Consider the following 25063-nt stretch of genomic DNA (forward strand, 5'->3'; position numbering starts at 1 on the left):
TTTCCTGCATGTGGTTATGATTTTTTTTCAGAAGTGCGACAAAATCAAACCTATATAAGTAGGGTATCATTTTAACCGTATGGACCTACAGAATAAAGATAAGGTGTCATTTTTACCGAAATATGAACTGCGTAGAAACAGAAGCCCCCAAAAGTTGCAAATTTTTATTTATTCTTCAATTTTGTCGCACAATGAATTTTTTTTCCGTTTCGCCGTGGATCTTTTGGTAAAATGACTAATGTCACTGCAAAGTAAATTGGTGCCACCAAAAATAAGCCATCATATGGAATTATATGTGCAAAATTGAAAGCATGATGAGGAAAAAAATGAAAATGCAAAAATGGAAAAACCCCGCGTCCTTAAGGGGTTAAATCACATATATATTATAGATACATGAACCCAGAACTAAGGATGGAAGAAAGAATCTCCGCCGCCATGATATCTGCAGAAACGTATATCTTCTAAACCATTTCCATACAGAAGCGTAACAATTGGAGAAGCTCCCTAGGATTAGTGACCGCAGGTGACCCTTGTGAACAGTGCACCCTGGGTAGGAAAGAGTTAACGCAGTGCAGGCTCCTCCCTGGGTGACCTCTGGCACAGTCTGTTTAACCCTATCATTACCAGGCTGCGGAGGGAGCTGCCTGTTCTCCCAGTCTGGGCAGTGGTTGTGTGTGACATCTGTGAGATCACGTGAGCAGCAGCCAGAAAGGATCTCTGGGTAAAGATCAGGGGAGAGGGAGGAAGTAAAAGCTTGTGACACCCGTCCCCTTCATTGCAGGGCTGCAGCCGGACTCAGGTACCAAACATTGTCCTTATACCAGGGCACAGGATCCCTCATCAGAAGGGTATCCGTAAGAGGCGATGGTGTAATGCAGTGTTTCCCAACCAGGGTGCCTCCAGCTGTTGCAAAACTACAACTCCCAGCATGCCCGGACAGCCTTCGGCTGTCCGGGCATGCTGGAAGTTGTAGTTTTGCAACAGCAGTGGGCACCCTGTTGGATAATATTGGTGTAATAACACCGTATAACATATACATTATATATGCATAGCTATGACTTTAAACCGAAGGCTGTCAGGGCATACTGGGAGTTGTAGTCTTGCAACAGCTGGAGGCACCCTGGTTGGGAAACACAACGGTAATACATAATAATACCCTTGTGTAACGTATACATGATATATGCATGGCTATGACTTTAAGCCGGAGGCTGTCAGGGCATGCTGGGAGTTGTAGTCTTGCAACAGCTGGAGGCACCCTGGTTGGGAAACACAAGGGTAATACATAACAATACCATTGTGTAATGTATACATTATATATGCATAGCTACGACTTTAAGCCGAAGGCTGTCAGGGCTTACTGGGAGTTGTAGTCTTGCAACAGCTGGAGGCACCCTGGTTAAGAAACACTGGTGTAATGCTTGATAATTCCCTTGTGTAACGTATACATAATATATGCATAGCTACGATTTTAAGCCAGAGGCTGTCAGGGCATACTGGGAGTTGTAGTCTTGCAACAGCTGGAGGCACCCTGGTTAAGAAACACCGGTGTAATGCTTTATAACACCCTTGTGAAATGTATACATAATTATATGCATAGCTACGATTTTAAGCGGAAGGCTGTCCAGAAGTGCTGGGAGTTGTAGTCTTGCAACAGCTGGAGGCACCCTGGTTGAGAAACACCGGTGTAATGCTTGATAATTCCCTTGTGTAACGTATACATAATATATGCATAGCTACGATTTTAAGCCAGAGGCTGTCAGGGCATACTGGGAGTTGTAGTCTTGCAACAGCTGGAGGCACCCTGGTTAAGAAACACCGGTGTAATGCTTGATAACACCCTTGTGAAATGTATACATAATATATGCATAGCTACGACTCCAAGTACTTATAAAGGGCCACGAGGTCAGATTGCGAAGTATGATTTGGGATTTTGTAGGGTCATTTAGTAGCCGACCTTCACGGAATCTTTCCGTCTCAAGTTTTTCGCTTGAATTTCCTATAGTTATTAAAGGGGTACTCCACTGTTTTTTTTTAAATCAACTGGTGCCAGAAAGTTAAACAGATTTGTAAATTACTTCTATTTACAAATCCTTAATCCTTCCAGTACTTATCAGCTGCTGTATGCTCCACAGACTACTAATCCGCCCCTGCTGCCAACCAGTATGATTGGGTCCGGTGGCACCGCTGAGTGTCCATTTAAAAGAAGTGATCTCCAAACTGTGGCTATCCAGCATGCTGGGAGTTGTAGTTTTGCAGCAGCTGGAGGTCCACAGTTTGGAGACCACTGATTTAAAGACATAGTTGGTCTCTTTACATGAGGGAACAAATGCAAGGTTTAGATTTTATGGTGGATGGAGATTTGGACTCCCAGTTTGGGGTTTCAAAATTTTTTGTTGTTGTTTATCTTGAATTTTTTTTTTCCAGCCTTTTCAATGGATCCCGGTTGTGAGTGTATTTACCTGGTGGGTGCAGCCCTAGGGGCATTAGCGTCCATTGTACTCCTGTGGCTGGGGTACCGTCTTGGTGTCCTCTATCAGCTCCTTCATAAGGTAAATTATAGAAAAATACTTTCATTAACAAATAGAAAGTTTAATAAAAATAGAAACAATTTTAATCCACTAATGGAAAATTAACCTGCTTTCAAAGTGACTATAAAACCCATTATAGTCTAAATTAATGGGGTTATACAGGAATAAAAAAAAAACAGAGCTGACTTCTTTAAAAACAAAAAAAAAACTAACAAAAAAAACACAAAAAATAAGCAGCACCACACTTGTCCTCAGGTTGTGTGTGGTATTACAGTTTGGCTCTATTCACTTAAATGGAACTGAGTTGCAATACCACACACAGCCTGAGGGCATGTGTGGTGCTGAGTTTTTTATTTAATTTAATAAAAAATTTTTTTTAAAGAAATCGGCTCTGTTTTCTAACCCTTTTAGGAAAGAGTCACATGTAGCACATCCGTAGCTGGTTTCCCTGCAGCTGAAATTTGGCTTTTGGAATTTCCGCTGCAGAAAATCCAAAACGGGACCCATTGACTTCAATGGGCGCCAACATGATCTGCTTGAGGATTTTCGGCTGCGTAAATTCCACTTGCAAAATTACGTAGTGGAATTTATGCAACGGGAAACCCAATGCGGATGGGCTACGTGTGACCCTGCTCTCTCTATTAGCAGATTGGGAAATCTCTTGATCTGGAGAACCCAGTGTGTCCGTACAATAAATGGACAGTCCATTGATTCAATACAAATCATGTAATCCTTCTTTACTCCTGTGGTGGCACTGCGGGGGAATTAAAGGGGTATTCCTGGAAAAAACATATATATATATATATATATATATATATATATATATATATATATAATCTCAACTGGCTCCAGAAAGTTAAACAGATTTGTAAATTACTTCTATTAAAAAATCTTAATCCTTTCAGTACTTATGAGCTACTGAAGTTAAGGTTGTTCTTTTCTGTCTAAGTGCTCTCTGATGACACGTGTCTCGGGAAACGCCCAGTTTAGAAGAGGTTTGCTATGGGGATTTGCTTCTAAACTGGGCGTTTCCTGAGACAGGTGTCATCAGAGATCACTTAGACAGAAAAGAACAACCTTAACTTCAGAAGCTCATAAGTACTGAAAGGATTAAGATTATATATATATATAATATATATATATATATATATATATATAAAGTATTTTCCTGGATAACCCCTTTTTAATTTTTTTTTAAAGGGATACTCCACTGCCCCAGGGTCCAGAACATTTAGTTCAGAATGCTGGGTACGGGCTGCGGGGGTCGAGACATCACACCATGCCCCATCTATGCAAGTCTATGGGAGGGGGCGTGACGTACGTCACGCCCCCTCCCATAGACTTGCATTGATGGGGTTTGACGTCACGAGGGGATTGGCCGTGACGTCATGACCCCCGCACCCAGCGTTCTGATCTAAATGTTCTGGACGCTGGGGCAGTGGAGTACCCCTTTAACTCTGGTTCCCCCAGAAATTACAGCTAAACGCTATTGGTTGTAGCTAGAGATGAGCGAACCTACAGTAAATTTGATTCGTCACGAACTTCTCGGCTCGGTAGTTGATGACTTTTCCAGCATAAATTAGCTCAGCTTTCAGGTGCTCCGATGGGCTGGAAAAGGTGGATACAGTCCTAGGAATGTATCCACCTTTTCCAGCCCACGGGAGCACCTGAAGGCTGAACTAATTTATGCAGGATAAGTCATCAACTGCCGAGCCGAGAAGTTCGTGACGAATCGAATTTACTGTAAGTTCGCTCATCTCTAGTTGTAGCAGCCGGGAACCCTGTGGGCAACAGTAATAAAATAAATAAAAAGATTGTATGAATAAAGATGTAACACATAATAACCGAACGAGCAATAATTTATATTATGTAAAATAGAGCAGCACGTATGCAAAGCAAACGCAGCACAGAAATAGTGTAGTATGAGACAAGTAAACAAACACAAAATATGTCTAACAGCGAAAGTATAATGAGAGAGCAAACAAGAGAAATAATTAAAACGGCAAATAAGTCATCAAAAGATACGAGTCTCAGCCCCGGGGATACTTCATTTGGGTGCATCAATAAACATGATCTGTAGAATTCTCAAAATGACTTTGCCTCCCCAAGAAGGACAACCTTTAACCCCAAGACATTGGCAGATTATAAAAAAGTCTGTTTGGGTGCCCCCCCCCCCCCCCCCTAAGGCTTCTGGGAGGCCTTGGCTGCCCAAACCACCCATAGAGTAAAATTCAGACAAAAAATAAATAAATAAATGGTTGTAAGAGCTGTGATTCGCGGCATTCAAGAGATGGCAAGGGGGCAATGTGCACTCACCTAGACGAGGGGGCAAATGCTCCTGGCAGCCGGATGCTTCCTCCAGTCATATTCAGCATCACTCCTTACTGCTACTTGACTCTTTCTGTCCTAAGAGTTTTCTCTGACTGGGCCCCCATTAATATATTAGATGGTTGGCCGGTCCTGCCAAAATTGGCTTGGCCAACATTAAAAGGGTACTCCAGTGGAAAACTTTATTTATTTATTTTAAAATCAACTGGTGCCAGAAAGTTAAACAGATTTGTAAATTCATGCATAACAAGAAAAATGAAAGGTCGGCACTCACCGGATTTCCAATTCAGCAGGTTTTATTGCACAATACTCACAGCCATAGTACAGTTCTAGGGGAGACGACGGATGGTAACAAAGGGGAGTACCACAGAGAGGCGACACCAGTGTTTCGCACTTAGTAGTGCTTCAACGGGCCTAACTCTACACCGGAACGTGTCATCTTCTTATACAGGTGAGCTTAGTAATTGGACCTATCACCAATAAACACACCTTGTGACGTTAAAAGAAGGAGGGGAGGTTACTTTATCAAGCTTGCTCCTACTTCGATCTAGCTGGTTGTTCAGACTGCTAAGACTGGTACCGTAAAAACCTTCTTAGAAGCAAAATGAGACGTCAACTTTATCATTAAGTCCTAAGACTCCTGTTGCATCGGTAGCAATTATCCATTGTGTCTCTCTTCTAAGGAGGTTTTTATCAGATCTAAGTCCTGGTCGTGCAGCAACTTTTTCTATTCCTGCGAATCTTAAAGATCGTGACTTCCTCCATGGGCTTCTACTACGTGGGAAATAAACCTGGGAGCCCCCTTTTTAGTACGCAGAGAGTAAAAGTGCTCTCTAATTCTAGCGCACATTTGTCTGATTGTTTTTCCTATATAGTAGAAGCCACATGGGCAGAATATGACATAAACAACATTTTTTGACTTACACGTAATAAGTTCGCTAACCGTATGGGGGATTGGACCTATTCTGAATGTTTGCAAGCCAAGGTTGTATTTACAGAAATTACAATTTTTACAATGAAAATTCCCTATTGGTATATGGCGAGTTATCCAGTCTCTTTTTCTCTTTGTGTATTCTGTGCTTGTTTCAATACTTCATCTATTGTTCTAGTTTTCCTGTAAGAGATTAATGGTTTGTTTTCTGCCATTTCTTTAAGGTCTTCCTCTGTCTCTAGTATGTACCAATTCCTCCTTATTGCTCTCTCTATCGTTTTGTTTACAGGTGAATTTTGAAATGTGAACGTGAACCGTTTAGTGGCGCGTTTTTTTGTTTTTTTCTGCCCAACTCGTCTCTATTTTTTCTATCTGCTTTCTGTCTCCCTTTCTTTATTAAATCTACTGGATAGTTGCGTTCTACTAGTCTTTTTTCTAATTCTGTTGCCTGTTTCTGGTATGTTGTATCTTGTGTGTTATTTCTTTTTAAGCGTAGAAATTGTCCATATGGGAAACCATTTTTAACTGCTTGTGGATGGGAACTTTGATAGGGAAGTATCGTGTTCTTTGCCACTTCCTTTCTGTAGCCTTTACTTATTAGTTTCCCTTCTTTTACTGTCAATTTGATGTCTAGGAATTCTAACGTGTCTCCACCATATTGGTGTGTAAACGCCATGTTGTAGCCCCTGGCATCGTTTAGGTAATCGACAAACTGGTAGAATTTGTAGCTCATCAGCGTTAAAACACTGGAAAACCGTATAACATCTTTGTCAGAAAAAATCGCAGTATACTGGACCGTCAACTCTTTGCAAGCATATGCCCAATGTGAACGAGCCCCTAGAGGAATTAGGTTTATTAAGACCCCAGCACAATACCAGGATGACAGCGTGTTTATGGAGATGTGGATCAAAGCACACAATGAGCATGCTTTAAAATTGTTACATCTTATACTAACCTGCAACCGGATTGAATATGATCGTATTTTTGAAGATTTAAATAAAGCCAAGACTGTATATAGAAAAAGAGTGGAGAATGAAGTTGCTAGTGCGTTTTTCTCTAAAATTGAACCGAAATTAATGGCTTTACAGGAAGAGACCAAAAGTAATAAAAGAGAAAAATATCTACGTGATAAACAAGATTATGATAACGACAACGTTTTCAATTTGCATATTAAAAGCTACAAAACTGAATCTTATGGCTATAAGAAGAAAAATAGCCGGAAATTTGCTAAAACCGCACCAGCATCTAATAACGAACAGAAGTCTGAACAGACCTCTACCCTACCTGCAACCAATATCCCTTTAGAAAAACCTACACGCAACGTTCAAGGAGAAAAAGTCACAAAAGCACAAAAGAAAAGGAAAGTGAACCCATAGAAGATCCAGTAACAGCTACTCTCAATAATGGAATCAACTTAACCGAATTGGATAACAGCACCATTTCACTACTGTCTAGAGGATTGAACTTTGGACTATCAGAGGACTTCAACCCCACTACATTTGAAATAGATCTGGAACGAGCGATTAGGAACATTAATCTCAAAAAATATTATGCTAATAGACCATCAACAGAATCTAATCCATATCCAGGAGAATTACCAGTCAGTACTGACAATCTGGGACTTGTCCCACAGGTTTCTCCGATCATGAGAGAAAATGCATTGAAATGTTGGTCACAGAGTTTGGGACACAGAGTGATGTACCTACTTCCGATAATTTAACTTACAGGTTTAATAAAGGAAAAAAGTTGACATTCTCACCCCCTGTGGCACCGGGTGGGTGTGTCGACTTGTTCCAAAAAGATGTGAAATCTGTTTTGTATCCTATAATAGCTAATAACTTACCTGCTAACGAACAAGAAGCTCTAACTAAGCTTAAGAAACGGAGTGTTATAGTTAGAGCGGATAAAGGGGGGGGGAGTGTAGTGGTGGTCTCTAAGACACAGTATAATGAAGAAGCCGAAAGGCAATTGTCAGACCATACCACATACACTCCCCTTTTAAGTGATCTGACTAACAAAATATTAGAGAATCTGAAAGGCTTTTTGAGTAAATCTGTGTTTGAAGGTATTATTTCGAAAAAAAACTGCTGAAAAATTAACCCCTGATTGTCCGTGCCCTGCAAAATGGTATCATCTACCAAAAGTGCATAAGTCACTGAGCCGACCCCTTGGGCGACCTATCTTTGCGGGGATCGGCTCGGTGACTGAGCACTTGTCCCAGTATATAGATTTTTTGCTTCGTCCTATTTTGCCTACTATCCCAGCGTATATCAAAGACACTGGTCACCTTTTGTCCATAGTGAATGACTTCTCGTGGGAAGAAGGTTGGAGATTATGTTCCATCGACATCACTAGCCTGTATACCTGTATCCCCCACGATACGGGTGTACAGGCTGTGATCGAGATTTTAAAAAGAACAGAGAACTCTGAACAGTATATCCAGTTTGTACAAGATGCTCTTAAGTTCATTCTACACAACAGTACCTTTATGTATGAAGGTGGGTGGTACAGACAGGACACCGGTACCCCGATGGGGACACCGGTGTCCTGTACATACGCTAATCTATATATAGCTAATTTTGAGAATAATATAGTATATACCATCGACAACCCATTCATTAAATATATCAAAACTTATGTTCGATTCGTTGATGATATTCTGTTAGTGTGGTCAGGGACTAAAAACCAATTCTACCAGTTTGTCGATTACCTAAACGATGCCAGGGGCTACAACATGGCGTTTACACACCAATATGGTGGAGACACGTTAGAATTCCTAGACATCAAATTGACAGTAAAAGAAGGGAAACTAATAAGTAAAGGCTACAGAAAGGAAGTGGCAAAGAACACGATACTTCACTATCGAAGTTCCCATCCACAAGCAGTTAAAAATGGTTTCCCATATGGACAATTTCTACGCTTAAAAAGAAATAACACACAAGATACAACATACCAGAAACAGGCAACAGAATTAGAAAAAACACTAGTAGAACGCAACTATCCAGTAGATTTAATAAAGAAAGGGAGACAGAAAGCAGATAGAAAAAATAGAGAAGAATTGTGCAGAAAAAAACAAAAAAACGCGCCACTAAACGGTTCACGTTCACATTTCAAAATTCACCTGTAAACAAAACGATAGAGAGCAATAAGGAGGAATTGGTACATACTAGAGACAGATGAAGACCTTAAAGAAATGGCAGAAAACAAACCATTAATCTCTTACAGGTAAACTAGAACAATAGGTGAAGTATTGAAACAAGCACAGAATACACAAAGAGAAAAAGAGAAAAACAGACTGGATAACTCGCCATATACCAATAGGGAATTTTCATTGTAAAAATTGTAATTTCTGTAAATACAACCTTGGTTTGCAAACATTCAGAATAGGTCCAATCCCCCATACGGTTAGCGAACTTATTACGTGTAAGTCAAAAAATGTTGTTTATGTCATATTCTGCCCATGTGGCTTCTACTATATAGGAAAAACAATCAGACAAATGTGCGCTAGAATTAGAGAGCACTTTTACTCTCTGCGTACTAAAAAGGGGGCTCCCAGGTTTATTTCCCACGTAGTAGAAGCCCATGGAGGAAGTCACGATCTTTAAGATTCGCAGGAATAGAAAAAGTTGCTGCACGACCTGGACTTAGATCTGATAAAAACCTCCTTAGAAGAGAGACACAATGGATAATTGCTACCGATGCAACAGGAGTCTTAGGACTTAATGATAAAGTTGACGTCTCAGTTTGCTTCTAAGAAGGTTTTTACGGTACCAGTCTTAGCAGTCTGAACAATGAGCTAGATCGAAGTAGGAGCAAGCTTGATAAAGTAACCTCCCCTCCTTCTTTTAACGTCACAAGGTGTGTTTATTGGTGATAGGTCCAATTACTAAGCTCACCTGTATAAGAAGATGACACGTTCCGGTGTAGAGTTAGGCCCGTTGAAGCACTACTAAGTGCGAAACACTGGTGTCGCCTCTCTGTGGTACCCCCCTTTGTTACCATCCGTCGTCTCCCCTAGAACTGTACTATGCTGTGAGTATTGTGCAATAAAACCTGCTGAATTGGAAATCCGGTGAGTGCCGACCTTTCATTTTTCTTCTTATGCACTGATGTCATATTCTACGTGAGTCTGAGCCCCACTGAATCCTCTCCCCGCAACAGTGACTTAGTGTCAATCAGCTTCCAGGTACAGAAGTTAGCAGTGCCGAACATCTTCTACATACGTTTATAGATTTGTAAATTACTTCTATTTAAAAATCTTAATCCTTCCAGTACTTATCAGCTGCTGTATAATACAAAGGAAGCTTTTTTCTTTTTGAATTTCCTTTCTGTCTGACCGCAGTGCTCTCTGCTGACACCTCTGTCCATGTCAGGAACTGTCCAGACCAGAAAGGTTTGCTATGGGGATTTGCTCCTACTCTGTACAGTTCCTAAAATGGACAGAGGTGTCAGCAGAGAGCACTGTGGTCAAACAGAAAAGAAATTCAAAAAGAAAAGAACTTCTGTTTTATACAGCAGCTGATAAGTACTGGAAAATTAGACAGAAAGGAAATTTAAAAAACCTGCCAGTTATACAGATTTGTAAATTACTTCTATTAAAAAATCTTAATCTTAATCCTTCCAGTTCTTATCAGCTGCTGTATAATGCAGATGAATTATTCTTTTCTTTTTGAATTTCCTTTCTGTCTGACCAAAGTGCTCTCTGCTGACACCTCTGTCCATATTAGGAACTGTCCAGAGCAGGAGAGGTTTGCAATGCGGATTTGCTTCTACTCTGGACAGTTCCTGACATGGACAGAGGTGTCAGCAGAGAGCACTGTGGTCAGACAGAAAGGAAATTGAAAAAGAAAATAACTTAATCGGGAACATACAGCAGCTGATAAGATTTTTAAATAGAAGTAATTTACAAATCTGTATAACTTTCTGGCATCGGTTGATTTAAGAAAAAAAAATTCCAGAGGCGGCTCTTGACATTTTGAGGCCTTAGGCAAAAACAAATCTGAGGCCCCCCAAGCGCGATAAAATTTTTTTTTATAAATTAAAAAAAAAGTAAGCAGGCGATATTAAAATTTAACTGTATAAATTGCATATTTTAAGGCAAACTTTAATATATATCATAACCTCGCTATTCACAGCTCTTGACATCTTATTTTTCTAATAAAATTATTAGGGATCGACCGATTATCGGTATGACCGATTATCGGCCGATAATCACGATTTTGGGCATTATCGGTATCGGCAATTACCTAGCCGATAATGCCCCGCCACCCCCCCGACCAGTCGCACCGCACCCCCGACCCACCTCACCGCGTCGCACCCCCCACTGTGATGCTGGGCGGTATACCGATAGGGATTTTTGCCCATACCGCTATACCGCTATATCGGTCGGGCCCCTCCCCCACCCTCCGAGTCAATAAAAAAATTAAACTTACCCGTAATGGGGGTGGTCCGGGCCATCCATCCTTCCTGTAGTGTCCGGGGGCGTTCCGGGTGGATGGTGAACCGGTCCGGGCTGTCCTTCTCTGGGGGTCACCTTCTCCACTCCGGGCAGGCTCCGGCCTAGTACGCTGCATAGACGCCGCTACGCCGTGACGTCAGGTGCGTCACTGCGCAGCGGGTCTATGCAGCGTACTAGGCCGGAGCCTGCCCGGAGTGGAGAAGATGACCGCCGGAGAAGGACAGCCTGGACCGGTTCACCCTTCATCGGAACGCCCCCGGACACTACAGGAAGGATGGATGGGCCCGGACCACCCTGACAGGTAGGGGGGAGAGAAGCGGGTGGCGGCGGCGGCGGCGGCCTATGGCCCCGCAAAAGCCACTGCAGATCTTTGATTTAAAGCGCCCGCTTTAAATCAATGATCTGCAGCGGTGTCGCGGGGGGTTAAATAGCCGATAACTTATACCGGAATATCGGTATAAGTTATCGGCTATCGGCCCTAACCTACACCGATTATCGGTATCGGCCCTAAAAAAACGATATCGGTCGATCCCTAAAAATTATTCTACAAAATATCTATATACAAACATTGGGTATAGATAAAAAAACAAATATGTGTTTGACATATTTTTAATTACAGCAGCCTGCAGCTCTCGGCCGTGCCGCGAGGCCCCTTTTAGCGCGAGGCCCCTTTTTAGCGCAAGGCCCCTTTTAGCGCGAGGCCTTAGGCGGCCGCCTAAATCGCCTAATTAGAGAGCCGCCTCTGCTGGCACCTGTGAGGTGATGTGACTTGGCAAAAAGCTCCAGTTTTGTCTCATCTGTCCATAGGAAATTCTCCCAGAAGCTTTGGGGCTTGTCGTTTGGACAGATGAGACTAAACTGGAGCTTTTTGCCAAGTCACATCAGCTCTATGGGGGAGATTTATCAAAACCCGTCCAGAGGAAAAATTCCTGAGTTGCCCATAGCAACCAATCAGATCCCTACTTTCATTTTTCAGAGGCCTTTTCAGAAATGAAAGCAGCGATCTGATTGGTTGCTATGGTCAACTCAGCATCTTTTCCTCTGGACGGGTTTTGATAAATCTCCCTCATAGTATGTTCTCACATGAAGCCTACAAAGAAAAGAACACTGCACCTACTGTGACCATAGAGCCGGCCCGGTTATGTTTTGGGGCGACTTTGGCACAGGGGGTCTTGAATCTGTACAGGGTACAATGAAATCTCAAGACTATCAAGGAATTCTGCTGCAAAATGTGTGAGGAAGCTTGGCCTAGGTCACAGGTCATGGGTCCTCCCAACCGCATAATGACCCAAAACACAGAGAAAAACACCCAAAAATGGCTAAGAGCAAAACATCGGACTATTGTGAAGTGGCTTCTATGAGCCCCAATCTGAATCCAGGAATTCCCTATATTACCTAAAGGGGTATTCCAGGCCAAAACTTTTTTTTATATATATCAACTGGCTCCGGAAAGTTAAACAGATTTGTAAATTACGTCTATTATAAAATCTTAATCCTTCCAATAGTTGTTAGCTCCTGAAGTTGAGTTGTTGTTTTCTGTCTAACTGCTCTCTGATGACTCACGTCCCGGGAGCTGTGCAGTTCCTATGGGGATATTCTCCCATCATGCACAGCTCCCGGTACGCGACATCATCATTGAGCAGTTAGATAGAAAACTTCAGAAGCTAATAACTATTGGAAGAATTAAGATTTTTTAATAGAAGTCATTTACAAATCTGTTTAACTTTCCGGAGCCAGTTGATATATATTAAAAAAGGTTTTGCCTGGAATACCCCTTTTAAATCAGTGTTTCCCAGCCAGGGTGCCTCCAGCTGTTGCAAAACTACAACTCCCAGCATGCCCGGACAGCCTTTGGCTGTCCGGGTATGCTGGGAGTTGTAGTTTTGCAACAGCTGGAGACGCGCTGTTTGGAAAACTCTGTGATCATTCTGCTCTTTATTTAAGAAAGAGCATTAATTAGAACAGCCTGCGGCATTACTACAACGTCACCGTTTCAGATAAATAGGTACAGCGATTAGATAGATAAATTACTGAAAGACAAATTACCGAAACTCTAATATAAGAGCTACCACAGAAAAATAAGAAGCTAGATCTGCACTAACAATCGACAAAGCACAGGACAGAGGCATAAGGCTTCATCAAAATCTTAATCCTTTCAGTACTTTTTAGCAGCTGTATGCTACAGAGGAAAATCTTTATTTTTTGAATTTCTATTTTGTGTTGTCCACAGTGCTCTCTGCTGACACCTGATGCCCGTATCAGGAACTGTCCAGAGCAGGAGAAAATCTCCATAAAAAAACCTATGCTGCTCTGGACAGTTCCTGATATGGACAGAGGTGTCAGCAGAGAGCACTGTGGAAGTAAAAGTAAAGAATTTCCTCTGTAGCATACAGCTGCTAAAAAGTACTCAAAGGATTAAGATTTATTTAATAGAAGTAATTAAAAAATCTGTTTAAAGGGGTTATCCAGGAAAAAAACTTTTTTTTTTTAAATATCAACTGGCTTCAGAAAGTTAAACAGATTCGTAAATTACTTCTATTAAAAAATCTTAATGGGGCTGGGGCCCCCTGCGATCTCTCTGTACGGGGGCCAGGCTCTCCGGCCAGATAGCGGGTGTCGACCCCCGCACGAAGCGGCGGCCGACACGCCCCCTCAATACATCTCTATGGCAGAGCCGGATATTGCCGAAGGCAGCGCTTCGGCTCTGCCATAGAGTTGTATTTAGGGGGCGTGTCGGCCGCCGCTTCGTGCGGAGGTCGACACGCCCCCTTCCCGCGGGCTGTCGGGGCTCCGTACAGGAGATCGCGGGGGGCCCCAGCGGTCGGACCCCCGCGATCTGCAACTTATCCCCTATCCTTAGGATAGGGGATAAGTTGTTAACCACTGAGTCACCACTGGACTACTCCTTTAAGGCTTGGTTATGACAATATAAATCAAAAGCAATTTTTGTATTTTACAAATTGTTCTGTTTTTGCGTTGTATTTAGGTTTTTCATTTTACCCCCACCGATATCACAATGATTTTGGATGAAATTTGGATGTAAAAAAAAAAACAAAAAAACACCCATATGAAATAAAGAAGAAGTAAAATTAACCGATTGACTTCTTTGAGCTTAAGGGTGCGTTCACACGTCGGAATTCTCGCAGATGAATTCCGCGAGCGGAGCTTCCGCCTGGCGGCCGCCGCCGAGGGTGCTCCGGCGCTAGGGCCGCGGGGCACTAAGCCGTCACCATTGACGGCTATGCAGTGCTCGCGGAATCCGCGCAAAGAATGAACATGTTCTTTCTTTGCGCGGAACACTTTCAGCGGCGGAAATGTCCGCCGCTGAAATTCCGCAGTGTGAACGGGTCTGGCGGAAACCCGTTCACACTAATGTTAAAGTTCACACCGCGGAATTCCGCTCGGAAATTCCGCGGGAATTCCGTAGTGTGAACGGGGCCTTATATGGTACTGTGTGGGCTGTGTACTGAACAAAGTAAAAAGAACATACATAATGTGTGTTTAAAAAAAATTTAAATAAAAAAAAAATATATATATATATATATATAAATAAATAAAAAATAAAAAAATGTAAATGAAGATAAAACTATTTAAATCTACTGGCGTCATTTAAAAAATGGAATCCAGAGACAATATGGAAGAGTGAATGTGCCCTACAGCTAGGTGACTGTAAGTGTTTCCACACCAGGGTGCCTCCAGCTGTTGCAAAACTACAACTCCCAGCATGCCTGGACAGCCTTTGGCTGTCCAGGCATGCTGGGAGTTGTAGTTTTGCAACAGCTAGAGGCACCCTGGTTGGGAAGCACCGCCTTACATATATAGATATGGTGACAAGCAGTAGGACTGTGATGCATGGACTTGTGGAGCCATAATGTATGTAACAATCTGGTATTATGTTCTTTGAAGGTGGAAACTCAGAGCCCCTGTCATGGAGGAGAAGTGGTGGCTCAAGTGCTTCAGTCCCATGGAGTAAAATTTGTATTCGCCCTAGCTGGCGGCCATATCTCACCCATCTTGGTTGCGTGTGAAAAGTTGGGGATACGTGTGGTGGACACCAGACATGAGGCTACAGCTGCGTTCGCTGCAGATGCAGTAGCCAGACTTTCAGGTAAGAAATACTTATACTTAAAGGGGTATTCCAGAGAAAAAACTTTTATATTTTTTTTATTTTTTTATATCAACTGGCTCCAGAAAGTTAAACAGATTTGTAAATGACTTCTATTAAAAAATCTTAATCCTTCCAATAATTATCAGCTGCTGACGTTGAGTTGTTCTGTCCTGTCTGGCAACAGTGCTCTCTGCTGACACCTCTGCTTGTCTTGGGAACTGCACAGAGTAGAAGAGATTTGCTATGGGGATTTGCTTCTAAACTGGGCGGTTCCTGAGACAGGTGTCATCAGAGAGCACTTAGACAGAAAAGAACAACTCAACTTCAGCAGCTCATAAGTACTGAAAGGATTAAGATTTTTTTTTTATAGAAGTAATTTACAAATCTGTTTTAACTTTCTGGAGCCAGTTGAGATATATATAAAAAGTTTTTTCCTGGATAACCCCTTTAATGCTGACAGTATAGAAGACTGGATATCCTAACCTTTCAGGTATTTTAACACATGACTGCTATTTTCTGAAAACAGTGCCACATCTATCTCCAGGTTGTATGTGGTATTGCAGCTCAGCCCTGAGAAAAACTGTTCCAGGTTAAACCCCCCCAAAGGACGAGGGGGCACTCCCTCCGTCTGGAGAAGAAAAGGTTTAGTCTAAAGGGGCGACACGCCTTCTTTACCGTGAGGACTGTGAATTTATGGAACGGTCTACCTCAGGAACTGGTCACAGCAGGAACAATTAACAGCTTTAAAACAGGGTTAGATACATTCCTGGAACAAAATAACATTAAATCTAATGCAGAATTATAAAACTACATCCCTTCCCCTTATCCCCTTACACCCTTCACTTCAATTCCCTGGTTGGACTTGATGGACGTATGTCTTTTTTCAACCATACTAACTATGTAACTATGTAACGTCACTAGGACAGGTGTGGCACTATCCTTTTAAAGGAGTACTCCAGTGGGAAACATTTTTTTTTAAAGCAGATTTGTAAATTACTTCTATAAAAAAAATCTTTACCCTTCCAGTACTTATTAGCAGCTGTATGCTACAGAGGAAATTAATTTCTTTTTTGTCTTGTCCACAGTGCTCTCTGCTTACACCTGATGCCCATATCAGTAACTGTCCAGAGCAGGAGAAAATCCCCATAGCAAACCTATGCTGCTCTGGACAGTTCCTGACACGGACAGAGGTGTCAGCAGAGAGCACTGTGGGCAGACAGAAAATAAATTCAAAAAGAAAAGAATTTCCTCCGTAGCATACAGCTGCTAAGAAGTACTGAAAGGATTGAGATTTTTAAATAGAAGTAATTTACAAATCTGTTTAACTTTCTGGCACCACTTCATTTAAAAAAAAAAATATATAAAAAAAAGTTTTCCACCGGAGTACCCCTTTAAGCCTAAAGCTTAGCCTGTGGCTATCTCTCCTGATCTCCCCCTTGCTGTATGCTCGGCCAAAAAATTGAAGGAAGTGGCTCAGGTAGGACTGGCCCATGAGCTCTGAGACAGTATTGACAACAGGAACAGCATTTTTTTTTTTTACCCAAAAATATACAAATTTTTAACCAATGTTCATAGCAAATATACATATTGGGGGAGATTTATCAAAACCTGTCCAGAGGAAATGTTGCCCAGTTGCAACCAATCAGATCGCTTCTTTCACTTTGCAGAGGCCTTGTTAAAAATTAAAGAAGCGAGCTGATTGGTTGCTATGGGCAACTGGGCAACATTTCCTCTGGACAGGTTTTGATAAATATCCCTCATTTTGTGTATATATAAAATATGCATTATATAAAAAGTTTTGCAAACAGGTACACTTTTAGGGATATCCTCTGGTCTCCTGCCAAACAGGGGACCCACATTCTCCAACAAGGAGTCCTAGAAGTGCCATCCCTGCATATTAGACATTTATTGTGGTTCTTGGAAGTGGAATAGTCTGAAAAAGGGGCCTCTGACCAGAATAGTTTGTGCACCCCAGATGTATAGTTTCAGTAGTAAACCGTGGTTACTTTCTCTGCAGGTACTGTTGGTGTGGCAGCAGTGACCGCCGGTCCAGGTTTAACCAACACGGTGACAGCTATTAAGAACGCTCAGATGGCGGAGTCCCCCCTGCTGCTGATCGGCGGAGCAGCTGCAACATTGCTACAGGTAAGTCACAACCTGTGCATCCCACTCAGGGTTGTATAGCATAGTTGTATTTATCTTTTTAAAGGGACAAATACCCATATACATATGTGTTGTGTCTAACACAAGGGCTGAGAAAAAGGGGTATGACACGGCTTATGCCCCCACACTAGGCACAGCAGGGACAGGTGACCAACTATGGGTTAGCGATGGGCTTGCATGCAATTTTGAATACGAACATGCAGGACTTTTTGGTCTATGGGAACGTTCACTGAGGAATTGACAAGGAATTTCCTTGCATAATTCTGTGCCAGTATTCAGCTCCAAGCCCACCTTAAAGGGGTACTCCGGCCCCAAGACATCTTATGGCCTATCCAAAGGATAGGGGATAAGATGCCTGTTCGCGGGGGTCCTGCCACTGGAGAGCCCCGCAATCTAGCATGCGGCACCCACCTGTAAGCACTACTGGAAGCGCTGTTTTATGCCTTCCGACCACGGAGTACTGTGATGTCACAACTCCGCCCCCGTGTGATGTCCCGCCCCGCCCCCTCAATGCAAGTCTATGGGAGGGGGCGTGACGCCCCCTCCCATAGACTTGCATTGAGGGGGCGGGGCGTGATGTCACATGGGGGGGGGGGTGGAGTCGTGACGTCACAATACTCCGTCCCCGTGGTTGGGAGGCATAACACTGAGCACTTCCTACAGTGCTTACAGGTGGGTGCTGCATGCTAGATTGCGGATAGGGGATAAGATGTCTTGGGGCCGGAGTACCCCTTTAAAGGAAAATGGGTCATCCTGTTCACCCACACTAAACCCAATACAGAACCCAAAGATCCACTTCTATATCCTCCAAATTGTGCGCTGACATGGGCCCCGTCAGCTCAATGTGCATATTTATTGACGCTGGTCACCTGAGCGCTCACATGATCAGCGTCTACATGTCACTAGGACGTGGAGTCACAGACAATGAATACACAAATTCAGCCGACAGGGTTTTGCTTTAAAGGAATCCTGTCAGCCAGTTCACCCACACGAAAGCCAATACCCTGGTTATATTGCGGGTGAAGAGGAGACCGATGCGGGGTCTCTGACTAAGATATGTACATTCAGTCCGGCGCAGTGTCCCTCTGAAGGTCCGCTTCTTTCTTTGGTGAATTGCGCACTAGAGGCGGGCCCGCCGGGTGAATTTGAATATTCATGGGCGCTGGTCACGTGAGTGCCCAGTAGGCACAAGCGCTCACGTAACCCCCTCCCCCCCCCATGAATATTCAAATTCACCCGGCAGGCCCGCCTCCATCACGCAATTCACAGAAGAAAGAAGGTACATATCTTAGTCAGAGACCCCGCATCGGTCTCCTGTTCACCTGCACTATAACCCAGTGTATTTGGTTAAGTGTGGGCGAACAGGATGACCGTTTTCCTTTAAATGAAAGTTCTATTGACTTCAATGGTCTTTCCGCCGCTCTGTTCATTCTGTGGATGAAATTTCGATGCGGAACCGTATTCTATTCCTGCAGAAGATTAAACATCATTCCTCTGCTGGAATCCACAGGTAAAGGCCTATATTTATTTTTGGATGAAATGAGTTTGAAGCACAATTTTTGCGCAGAATTTTCTAAAGTAGGATTTAGAGCAAGTCCATTGATGGTTGTAGTACTGATTATCCTCCAGATTACCTCTTTAAATTCTGCTTCAAATTCCATGTCAATTTTGCGCCAAGCAGAACTTGGCAGATTTGCAGAATTACCCGAATTTCTCGTCAATTTCTTGTCATTTCCTTAGTGTGGACACACCCTGTGTCTTACTATAACTGATTCGTTTACTCTCGTACATAAGAGGTCTATCTGAGTTATTTACTTTACTGAGTTAATACATTTGGAATTCCGCACTGGGATTCCGCAGCAGCAGAGTCCCATTGATTTCAATGGGATTCTGCTGAACTGTGCACATAGCACATGTGGTGGACCCCGTACAGAATATAGCATCCTGCCCATCCTGTGTGGCAGATGTTGCCTTAAGTGTCCTTCTTGGGCCCACACTACTAAGGACTCAATACAGTGGCCCCTCAACATACGATGGTAATCCGTTCCAAATGGACCATCGTTTGTTGAAACCATCGCATGTTGAGGGATCCGTGCAATGTAAAGTATAGGACAGTGGTCTACAACCTGCGGACCTCCAGATGTTGCAAAACTACAACACCCAGCATGCCCGGACAGCCAACGGCTGTCCGGGCATGCTGGGTGTTGTAGTTTTGCAACATCTGGAGGTCCGCAGGTTGTAGAGCACTGTTAGAGGAAGTTGTACTCACCTGTCCCCGCCGCTCCGGACCATCACCGCTGCCCGGGATGTCGCCGTCCATCGCTGTCGCCGCGTCCCCGGGGTGTCCCTGACGCTCAGGCAAGGCCTCTTCTTCCCCGACATCCGCGCTCTCCGTCACTGCCATCACGTCGCTACGCACGCCGCTCCTATAGGATGACGGGACGGCATGTGCAGCTACGGGGTGACGACGATGGAGAACGCCGATGATGCAGGGGATCCCGAAGAGGACGCGCCGGAGCCCCGAGGGCAGATAAGTGACATCACCAGAGCTCTCGGGGCACCGTAAACGTCTATCCGGTGGCAGCTGAAGCAGTCTGCGCTGCCGGATAGCCATTTATGCGATGGCCCCGACATACAAAACCATCGTATGTTGATGCTGCCTTCAACATGCGATGGCCTCTGAGAGTGATCGTATGCTGAAATGATCGTATGTCGGGGCCACCGTAGGTCGAGGGGTCACTGTATAATGCAATGTTATGCTATGGTTTATGTTCAGGCATTTTCTATGCACCTGTTGCTTTAAGCCTGCTAAAACCTGTTGTTAGGGGAGTGTGCACAAGGTAAACCATGTGACTTGTCAGCCCAATGGGGATCCTCCAAATCTGCCACATATATAGGGGGGCAGCCCTGGCAGGAGTTCAGAGTAGCTGAGGTACAGCTGGGAGGAAGTCTGAAGAGAGAAAGTGTGAGGAGGCCTCAAGTCCAATCCTGCAACCACGCATCTTCTAAAGCGAGTCCCCTGTGCTCAGGTGAACATCAAAGCCTAGCGATAAGCACTAATGTCCCGGAGATCCAAGTCAGTCATCTAAATCAGTCATCCCAGTCATTCATCCAAGTCCCTAAAGTCAGCGTGGGTTGCCATACAGCAAGTCAGTCATATACAGCACAATTCAAGCTACTACAAGTCCTTTTGTACCAATCTGAGCTGTAACGGATTTTACCATCTATGCTGCCTCAGTAAAGTCAGTTTATCCGTAACCTTGCATGAGAGTATTTGTTGCTCTGTGCCTGACCAAGGAGAAGCTGGCTTCCCCTCAGATGGTGTTTAGGTTAACCATGCCCTGGCGTCACGAAAAGTTTAACTTGCACATTACCAACCCCCGACACCACATGTCCGCATGGAGATTCTCCGTGCAGACATTCCTCCGTGTGAACGTAGCCTAACAGATGTAGGGTGTCTACCTCAATTGGCAGCTCTTAGGCTATGTTCACATGGCAGAATTTCAGCATGAAAAATTGTGCATGAATTTTCAGCCAGTTCACTTCAACGAAACACGGCTTTACAATGCCCATAGGGGTTGTTTCTCATCTTTTCACGGACCTTGAATCGCATATTTTTTTACACCGTTGCGCATAATTACCTCTATCTCTCCCAATGATGTACATATAAGTTGCGCAGTGCACTGTGGTTATAGCATCATACCCATAAAGTTACAGGTTCAACATTCTGTGCCCCTAACTCCATAGAAAAAAAGCAATATAAGATATTAGTTTGTGGATATAGTTTATATCACCAATATGTTTTTGCCTTTTTTTTTTTATAATAAAGGGCCGAGGAGCTCTCCAGGATATAGACCAGCTGTCACTTTTCAAGCCTATTTGTAAGTTTTGCGCCTCGGTCAGGACTGTACGGGAGATCGTCCCTGTGCTACGGAAAGCCTTGGCCGAGGCCCAATCAGGAACACCGGGTGAGTAAGACGACGCGGCATAATCTGGATTGCACTAGACCGGTGTGTTCCAAACAGTGTTTCTCCAGCTGTTGCAAAACTACAACTCCCAGCATGCCCGGACAGCCAACGGCTGTCCGGGCATGCTGGGAGTTGTAGTTTTGCAACAGCTGGAGACACGCTGTTTGGCAAACACTGCCCTATACAAAAAGTCTTCAGACTCTTTTACTTCCTTCACACTTTATGTTGTGGCCTTGGGCTAAAATATATATATATATATTTTTTAAGTTCCCCCCTCCCATCTTTCTGCATTCAATACCCCATAATGAGAATGTGAAAACTGGATTTTAGAGATTTTTGCTAAGAAGTTATTAAAAAGGAAAACTAAAATTAGCATGGACATAAGTACATTGGGGGAGATTTATCAAAACCCGTCCAGAGGAAAAGTTGCCCAGTTGCCCATAGCAACCAATCAGATCGCTTCTTTCATTTTTCAGAGGCCTTTTCAAAAGCGAAAGAAGCGATCTGATTGGTTGCTATGGGCAACTCAGCAATGTTTCCTCTGGACAGGTTTTGATAAAAGTAGCTGAGTTGCCCATAGCAACCAATCAGATCGCTTCTTTCGCTTTTGAAAAGGCCCCTGAAAAATGAAAGAAGCGATCTGATTGGTTGCTATGGGCAACTCAGCAACTTTTCCTCTGTACAGGTTTTTTTTATTTATTTTTTTTAAATCTCCCCCGTAGACCCTTTCCTATGATATTTAGCTCTGGCTCTTTCCATTTCTCTTGAGATGTTGCTCCACCTTGATGGAGTCACTTGTGGTAAATTCATCTTATTGGACATTGAGTGGATAGACACAGCCCTGTCTATATAAGGTCTCATAGGTGACCATATATATCAGAGCAAACACCAAGCCTTGAGGAGAAAAGAACTGCCTGTAGAGCTCAGAGACAGGATTGTATGGAGGCACAGATCTTAGAGGGGATCTCCAGTGGGAAAAAAAATTTCATATCATCTGGCTCCAGGAAGTTCAACAGATTTGTAAATTACTTCTATAATAAAATCTTAATCCTTCCAGTACTTATCAGCTGCATTATACTACAGAGGAAGTTGTGTAGTTCTTTCCAGTCTGACCACACTGCTCTCTGCTGACACCTCTGACCGTGTCAGGAAGTGTCCAAAGTAGGAGCAAATCCCCATAGCAAACCTCTCCTGCACTAGAGGACCCATCATCTTGGAACATTGCACAGACAGTCAAATAACTTAAAATGAGAATGGTGTAATTCTTTATTTGCCCTGTGGAGGCACTGCAGGGGGAATTGAACAGTTGCTGGTAGAGGCTGCAGCAGGATCTACTCTGATTAATTCATTTTTCCTCCCACTATTTTCCTTACAGCTCTTTCATAGTTGTGGATTGGCCCAAAAATAACTTTTAGACTGTCGGGGCATGATGGGCCACTGAATGGTGCAGTAGATTATAATAGGTCGATTGGCATCAGGATGTGTTATCTAATGCGTGCTTTATATGAGCAGTAAAACAAAACTGACCTTTTTTTGTCCTTCTCCATTTCCAGGCCCTGTTTTTGTAGAATTTCCTATAGACATTCTGTATCCATATCATATCATCCAAAAAGAGTTGGCACCGAAAGGAGCCCCTAAAGGGATCATGGGAAAAATAATCACCTGGTAAGTGAAATCTATGTTGGCCTCAAACACAGGTATAGTAGTGCCCTTCTGTTTGTCTTGGCATGGAGTGATCTACACATGTATATGGGCCTGCAGGGCATCTAGGAGGGATTTGAGCTTGTGGAAAACTTTTTTGTTTTTAGGGAACAGTACGGTTTATCAACACTTCTAACATACTTTTTGGGATGGATAACCATCAACCAGAAGGTCTCTCGCTGAGCTCACTGCTGACCTCTATAGGCACAGAAAATGCCTGCGGTTGCACTAGAGAAAGTGCTACAGGCTTCATTATAAGGCTCTGTTTACATCAGTGTTTCCCAACCAGGGTGCCTCCAGCTACTGCAAAACTACAACTCCCGGTAACAGACTGGCGTTATTTAGGCTGGGGAGGGCCAGTAACAATGGTCCTCGCCCACCCTGGTAACGATAGGCTGTTGCTGTTTGGTTAGTATCTGGCTGTGAATAAAAATACAGGGAAACCTATGCATTTTTGTTTGTATTATTTAATTAATTATGAAAAAAAAAAAGCATAGCGTTCCCCATATTTTCATTTTCAGCCAAATACCAACCAAGCAGCAACAGCCTGACATTACCAGGGTGGGCGAGGACCATTGTTACTGGCCCTCCGTAGCCGCTTAGGCCAAGGAGCGCTATATTTGATGCTCCAGGCATGTTGGTAGCGGCTCTTCCCAGCACCCCTCTGGTGGTGGGTACCAGGGTAATAATCGGGGGGGTAGTGCTAGCTGTTTTTGGTGCTAACGCTAAGCCCTGGCTTAGTAAGGGATTCCATCTATAAGACGGCTTCCACTACTAAGCCTGTAAAGTAAATACAATTTTAAAAAAAATTTATTCCAAAAAACACTCTCTCACAAGCCCTTGTTAACCACTTTAACCCACAAAAAAACACTGGTAATCGTCGTAGTCCACAAGATACATGGGTCTAAAATGAGAAAAAAAAAAAAAAACAAGGAAAATAGGTTAGTACATTTATTGTAACCCACCCGCACATTTCCCGCCTGCACCGCATGACTACAACTCCCAGCATGCCCTTACAGTAAGGACATAATGAGAGTTGTAGTCATGCAGCAGGGCTGGGTGGAGATGTGCAAGTGGGTGACAAGCTTATTACCTGCCCCCACTGCATGACTACAACTCCCAGGTTGTAGTCATGCGGCGCGGGTGGGTGACAAGCTTGTCATCCACTTGCACATCTCCACCCAGCCCTGCTGCATGACTACAACTCTCAGTATGTCCTTACAGTAAGGAAATGCTCGGAGTTGTAGTAGTGCTGCGTGGGTGGGAGATGTGCGGGCGGGTGACAAGCCTGTCCCACGGTGCCTGTGAAAATAAAAGCACAAAAAGTCGCATGTAAAGTCTAACCTGCGACTTTTTGAAAATGCTGTCATAGGCAAGTTTGTAAGCCAGATCTGACTTTGCTTACACCTGCGACTTTTTGAAGGGGGTTTGCGACGTTTATTTGCTTACGTGCTACTTTCGCAAAGATAAATCCTGGACCACTGCAACGTAAAAACTGAAAATTACCTAGGTAGAGCAGATTGGTATTTTTTGCTTTCCCACAAAAGTCGCACAAAAAATTGCTTAGGTGCACGTGCGACTTTTTGTGCGACTTCTGTAAGTAAAAAAAAGCTGCTTAAATCTCCCTCTGTGTTCAGATGAGATAGTGGTCAGCCAAATAAGTGCTCGTCCAACCACTAAGGAAACACACTGTAGATACACAATGCACCATAGTAAGGGTCCATGCGTATGGTGCTGCATGCTGCAGTAGTGGCCTAGCACAAAGTTGAACAACTACCAAAAAAAAATACATAATCACAGAAAATAAATAATGCTTCTATATGTTACTCACATGCAATGCTTAATATGTCTTTTTTTATGTGTCTAGTATCTTTATGT

The 25063-nt window shown here is 43.3% G+C and overlaps 1 protein-coding gene across 2 annotated transcripts in view; it reads left to right on the forward strand.

Moving 5' to 3' along the window:
• The first annotated feature begins 668 nt into the window (after positions 1-668).
• ILVBL (ilvB acetolactate synthase like) overlaps positions 669-25063 on the forward strand; it is a 37519-nt gene continuing 13124 nt past the window's right edge. The window contains exons 1-6 of one of the 2 annotated variants that reach the window (XM_056542200.1): positions 669-799; positions 2425-2549; positions 15152-15353; positions 17371-17498; positions 21346-21484; positions 23038-23149. In XM_056542200.1, the coding sequence (XP_056398175.1) occupies positions 2433-2549; positions 15152-15353; positions 17371-17498; positions 21346-21484; positions 23038-23149 (698 nt within the window). In that variant the 5' untranslated portion in view covers positions 669-799; positions 2425-2432. Of the gene's footprint in view, positions 800-2424; positions 2550-12314; positions 12433-15151; positions 15354-17370; positions 17499-21345; positions 21485-23037; positions 23150-25063 lie in introns of those variants that run through there. The other variant, XM_056542201.1, reaches the window with a different exon arrangement.

Source organism: Hyla sarda, chromosome 10 (genome assembly GCF_029499605.1).
Source record: "Hyla sarda isolate aHylSar1 chromosome 10, aHylSar1.hap1, whole genome shotgun sequence".
NCBI lineage: Eukaryota > Metazoa > Chordata > Amphibia > Anura > Hylidae > Hyla > Hyla sarda.